The sequence below is a fragment of the Bubalus bubalis genome, chromosome 1 (genome assembly GCF_019923935.1).
Source record: "Bubalus bubalis isolate 160015118507 breed Murrah chromosome 1, NDDB_SH_1, whole genome shotgun sequence".
Lineage (NCBI taxonomy): Eukaryota > Metazoa > Chordata > Mammalia > Artiodactyla > Bovidae > Bubalus > Bubalus bubalis.
In genome coordinates, this window is record NC_059157.1 from 190,131,480 (window position 1) to 190,137,489 (window position 6,010).

Sequence of the window (6,010 nt, forward strand, 5' to 3'; positions counted from 1 at the left end):
CACACGAGGTGGTTATACCGGTACGACTGCATTAGAGATTACCACCAGGTACCAGTGGACAGGTGTCAGAGGCTCGGGTGCTGTGGGAAGGGCAGAGTCGGGAAGAGGTCCAGGGTCCAGGTCCCACTCTGAGGGGCCTCCACTGCTGTGGGTGGGAGGGTAGGGAGGCTGTGGGGTCAGGGTGGTCCCTCCCTGGGCCAGGGGAGAAGCTGGATTCTGAGGGTGAGGACTGGGGGCTTGGGCAGAGGGCCAGCTGACCTGACTGAGATATCAGCAGGCCGGCTCCCTACGGACAGGCTAGGTGCCCCCAGGTTTGGGGTGCAATGCCCAGCTCACCACCTCCAGTTTAGCCCTGGCGGCCCAAAAACACAGCTGGGTGCAAATGAAGGGCGCGTAGGGCTGGGCATCAGGAACTCCCCGGCAGGCAGCAGACCCACACCCGCTCCCTCATGTCCCCCCACGCCACCCCACGGGCCTCACCACGGGGCCCACGCGGGTGCGGCAGGCCCAGCCCCACGCGCTGTCCGCCTCTCCCCCTGCAGGACAACGAGGTGGCCGTCTTGCAGCCCCCGCTGGTGCAGCTGCATGAGGGTAATCCCTACCCCCGCCGGGAGGTCCCACACCCGACAGCGCGGTCCTGGCGGGCGGACGACATCCTGGCCAGTCCCCCGCGCCTGCCGCACCCCCAGCCCTACCCCGGCGCCCCGCACCACGGCGCCTACGCACACCTCCGGCCGGTGCCCCCCACGGCCTCGCCCTCCCACACCCACCACGACTTCCAGCCGGTGGTGAGTGACACCCCGCCTGCTGGAGATTCCGGAGCCTAGGGCGGCGGGGCGGGGCGGGTAGGGTGCTGGGGAGAGGGCGGGGGGTGGGGGGTAGGGAGGATGCGGGGCAGGGCCGCCCGGAGACCCACCGCCGACCCTGGCCGGCCGCACTGACCCGAGGCTCCCCCGCAGCTGCACCTGGTGGCGCTCAACAGCCCGCAGTCGGGCGGCCTGCGCGGCATCCGCGGCGCCGACTTCCAGTGCTTCCAGCAGGCGCGCGCCGCGGGGCTGGCCGGCACCTTCCGCGCGTTCCTGTCCTCGCGGTTGCAGGACCTGTACAGCATCGTGCGCCGCGCCGACCGGGCCACCCTGCCCGTCGTCAACCTCAGGGTGCGTGCGCGGCCCGGCTCGGGTCTCACCTCTGGGGACCCCTGCCCGCGTCTGCCAGGGGTGCTGGTGCCTCACCAGTTGGTGGAGGCAGCCCGGTCCCCCCAGGCCGTTATGCTCTGCTGTGGCTTCTGCCCCCGCAGAGTGCCCTTTACCCGGCTGTGTTCCGTGGCTCCTTCCCCGAACGGGAACAATGTGCTTTCTAGATACTCCGAGGTTTATCCTCTGAGTGCCCACGTCCCTCAGGACCAGAGGACTTGGTCCAGCTCGGGGTCCAGGGCTGGGGGTGGGTGTCTGCCTTCCTGGGGGGCGGGAGGCCTGGGGCCAACCTACCCTTGGATGGGTGAGAGTGTTTTGGAGACCACTGAGACCACCCAGCCACCCTTGCCCCTGGCGGATGGTGACCAGACACGGGCTGACCCCCTCTCCTCCGCAGGACGAGGTGCTGTTTCCTAGCTGGGAGGCCTTGTTCTCTGGCTCCGAGGGCCAGCTGAAGCCCAGCGCCCGCATCTTCTCCTTCGACGGCAGAGATGTCCTCCAGCATCCCGCCTGGTAGGTCTCCATGTGGGCCAGCGGCTCGGGTCCTCTGTATCCAAGAGTCCTGAGCAAAGGGGGATGCTCTGGCTCTGAGCCTGCAGGCTGACTCAATCCTGACACATGCTCACAGCTTAAAACCCACAAAATCCAAGATCACAGGAGGAGCGGTAAAGGTGGCTGTTTGTGGTATTACCTGAAACACCTTCATCTGGCCTGCTTTCCCAGCAAGTGCCCCCCGCCTCCTGCTGGGAAGGCGCGTCTGGGAGACCACAGGCTCTGACCCAGTTTGTCACATAAACATCACAGCGAATTACTTATGTAGATTCCCCAAAGTGGAATTTCTGGGTCAGAGGACACATGTGTCCAACATGCTTGCAGAAGTCACCAAGTGGCCCTCAGGCTGGCCCCACGCCCATCGTGCTCTGCCAGCAGGTGTGAGGACTCCTGTTCGCGGACACTTAGGGGGCTCGGGATGTCACATGAGCCTGTGTCCCAGCCTTCATTGGGGAGCACTGCCCAGGGCTGTGCCCTGGCCCCTGTGGGCTCCACCAGCCAAGGGGCTACACCTGGTTCCTAGTGAGGAGGCTGGCAGCCTTTGCATGACCACTCGATGCCAGGTCCACCCACCCCAAAGGGCCAGCCGTCCATGTTGCCAGGCCCTGGTCACCAGGCAGTGCCCCCCAAAGCAACAGCAGCATAGGGTGTGATCTGGGAGGTAAAGCCCCAGGACTGGGTGGGCCTGAGTGCCGGCAACCCGAGTTTTTGCTCCCTAGCGGCCCCCACACCCCACCAAACCTCCACCAGCGGGAGACCCTCTTCTGCTTGGGGTGGCTACAGCCTGGGAGAGGCGGGCCCAGTGAGACTGGCAGCTGCTGCATCTTGCAGGCCCCAGAAGAGCGTGTGGCACGGCTCAGACCCCAGCGGGCGCCGGCTGACCGAGAGCTACTGCGAGACATGGCGGACAGACAGCAGGGCGGCCACGGGCCAGGCCTCCTCGCTGCTGGCGGGCCGGCTGCTGGAGCAGAAAGCCGCTGGGTGCCACAACGCCTTCATCGTCCTCTGCATCGAGAACAGCTTCATGACCTCCTCCTCCAAGTAGGGCCTCTGCGGGCACCATGGACAGGTGGACTGGCGAACAGAGTGCCAGAGAGGAGCCAGGCGCCAGGCAGGAGGAGTGGAATGCCCCCAGCCTTGGCAGAGAGCCTCTGCCGGCACCCCAGGGAGGGGACCTGGCTGGGACACTTGCCTGTATGGTTCATGTTTCATGTAATCCTCAAGAAATAAAAGGAAGCCAAAGAGTGTATTTTTTAAAAAGTTTAAAACTGCCTGGTGCTCAGACTTCCTTCTGGCCTTGTTTTGACAAGAGGCCAACTCTGGAAACTTCCGCCGAGGGAGGTGCGTTCCCAGGACCTCCTGGGTACCTTGGGGTGGGGTGGGGGGTGGTGTTTGAACTGCCCCAGCTACTCTGCTTCCCAGAAGCCCTTGTCCTGCCAACACCGGGCCATCTACAGAGAAGCCACGAGGGGGCGCTGGGGCTTCACCACCTTTCCTCCCAGCAGCCATCCTGCAGAAGCTTCCAAGCTTGGCGCCCCACGGCTGACCTGGGCTCCTCAGCTCCACCTCCCCGGGCTCTAGCCCTTGTCTCCTCCTGCTGCTGCTGTGTGTGGCCAGTCCTGCCACAGGGGGTGGGGATCGTCTACAGTAAGTGACCCCTCAGGCACAGAGCCTGACCCCAGCCCAAGATGTACTTGTTGAGGGGTCCATAAACCCAGCACCTGGTCCCTGGACCTGGACCTCCCACTCAGCACTAGCGTCCCTTCCCCAGGGTGAGGATCACCGATTTCAGCTCCAGCCCAGCTCTGCCCAGGAGCACATCCAGGACCCATCTGGGCCCAGATCCAAGCCCCCACAAGTCCTGGCCGGAACTGCCTCTGGTTGAGCTTGGCACCAAGGTCCCAGGTCCACCTTTGCCGGACATGGAGGCAGAAACCCTTGGAAGCAAAGGGGATGGCCACACGCACCTGCCCAGCCAGCTCCGAGATGGGCAAGGCTCCATGGAGGGGTGGGGCCAGCCCCGGACCGGTGACGGCCATGTGTGCTGGTCCCTGCTCAGTATGATCTGCACCAGCACGTCCCTGGGGAAACCCACGGCGTGGTCCTCCTTGTGGGAGGAGAGGGGACATTCGGGGGTGAAGGCCACGTGTGCCTGGTCCCTGCTCAGTACAATCTGCACCAGCACGTCTCTGGGGAAACCCATGGCGTGGCCCTCCTCATGGGAGGAGAGGAGGGGACATTTGGGGGTGGACACAGGCCTCTCTGGGGGAGCTGATGGGATGGCCGTGCTGGAATTTTCAGGCCCAGCTGCCCCAGGGCCTGCTGTCCGAGCCCTGTAACAGTAAACCGAGGGGCTGGTCCTGGGAGCTGTGTCTGTGGCTTCCCCACAGCTTCCAAATAAAACGGCCATTCGCATGGACGCCTGGCCTGCAGGAGCTCTGTTCCTGCCTGGAGACCCCACGGGCAGAGGAGCCTTGTGGGCTACAGTTCAGGGGGTCACACAGGCAGACACGACTAAGCAACTGACTTTTTTCACTTTCACTGTCAGGAGGCAAGTCCTTGTCTTGGACTGTCCAGCTGGCCGATCCTGCCAAAGGGGTATAAGCAGGTGTGCAGACATGCACGGATATGCATAGGTATATACAGGTGTGCACAAGTACACAGGTGCATAGTGCACACGTATACATAGGTGTGCAGATGTACACAGATGCACATGGATACACAAGGGTTTTCAGATGTATGGTCATCCCTCAGGCCCATGGGGATTGGTCCCAACAACCCTACAGATACCAAAACCTGCTCAGAAATGCTCAGGAATTCTTATGTAAAATGGTGTAATATTTGCATGTAACCTATGCACATCCCTCTGCATATTCTAAATTATCTCAGATTACTTCTAATACCTAATACTACGACCCCATGACTCTACAGTCCATGTAATTCTCTAGGCCAGAATACTGGAGTGGGTTGCCATTCCCTTCTCCAGGGGAATCTTCCCAACCCAGAGATCAAACCCAGGTCTCTGGAATTGCAGATGGATTCTTTACCAGCTGAGTCACCAGGGTAGCCCCAAAAATGCTGTAGAAACAGCTGTAAATACAATATAAACACCATGGTAGTAGAGGCTGGAAAATGGCAAACTCTATTTTGCTTTCTGAAACTTTCTGCATTAAAAATATATAATTTCAATCCATGGTTGAATCCTCAGATGTGCGTGGATATAGAGAGCTGCCACGGGTGTGCACTGGTGTGCATGGACATACACATGCGTGCAGGTATGTACAGGTATGCATAGGTTCATGGACATCAGAAGTACACGGATGTGAGTAAATACATGCAGGTGTACACAGATGTGAGATATAGATACATGCATGTAACTGTTGTTGGTGGAGGCCACAGGTGCCACACACCCATCTTCTCTCAGGTCTCCCTGGGGGCGGCCAGCAGCCTCACAAGCCCCTCAGAGCCGTGCGGGTAGCCTGTGCCCTGGGCTCCTGACCCAGCCGTGTCCCACAGCTGCTGCAGGCGTCTGACCCCTGAGGGGCGGGCACACTGCCCTGAACAGGAGCTCAGGACTGGGGGTGGCAGAGGCCGAGCAGGGGCCAGTGCCTGTGGGAGGCTGCAGGGGGAGCAGGAGGACCAGGCCACTGGGCCAGCCACACCGGGGGGCGCTCCTGGGGTCCAGGAGCAGGTCGTGGGGGCCTGGAGCACAGCCCTGCCTCCTGGGTCAGTAGCAGAGGCAAGCCCTCTTCCCTGAAGCCCCGCTGGTTCCCCGAGGATGGCGGAACCGGTGCTGGCTGCTGCCTCTTCCCGGTAGGGTCCAGGGGAAAGCTATGGCGTCTCCCGCGGACCCACTACGGGACCACCCGCCCTGACTGGCCTGTTGGCTGTGACTTACCACAAGTCCAGCCTCTTCCTCAACCCTCTGGGTGCCCTGAGATGGCCCGCTCACCCAAGTCAACCTTGGGGACCCCAGGGGCAGCCAGTTCTGGAAGCCCTGCCCCCAGCAGGCATCCTGCTCTGAAGTCGGAGCACCGGCCTTTTCTGTGGACCTTGGATAAAGGCCAGAGGCCACAGGGGGAGCTGGGATCAGCTCAGGTCAGGGTCAGGTCCTTGCCTGTGGCTAGGGACAGGGCTGGGCCCCTCCATTGGCCTGGTGGACACATGGAGTCAGGTGCCCCCTCACGTGGGTTGCATGTCCATATCACGTGTCTGGGCATCACATCTCAGAGGATGTATGGCTGGCTCTCAAGCACCAGGACAGT

The 6,010-nt window shown here is 61.9% G+C and overlaps 1 protein-coding gene across 8 annotated transcripts in view; it reads left to right on the top strand.

Annotated features, from left to right (window-relative positions):
* The window catches only part of COL18A1 (collagen type XVIII alpha 1 chain), a 96,382-nt gene extending 93,369 nt beyond the window's left edge, over positions 1 to 3,013 (top strand). For all 8 annotated transcript variants that reach the window (XM_045166586.1, XM_044947739.2, XM_044947751.2 and 5 more), the window contains 4 exons: positions 543 to 788; positions 960 to 1,157; positions 1,591 to 1,706; positions 2,577 to 3,013. In XM_045166586.1, the coding sequence (XP_045022521.1) occupies positions 543 to 788; positions 960 to 1,157; positions 1,591 to 1,706; positions 2,577 to 2,790 (774 nt within the window). In that variant the 3' untranslated portion in view covers positions 2,791 to 3,013. The remainder of the gene's footprint in view (positions 1 to 542; positions 789 to 959; positions 1,158 to 1,590; positions 1,707 to 2,576) is intronic.
* The last annotated feature ends 2,997 nt before the right edge of the window (positions 3,014 to 6,010 follow it).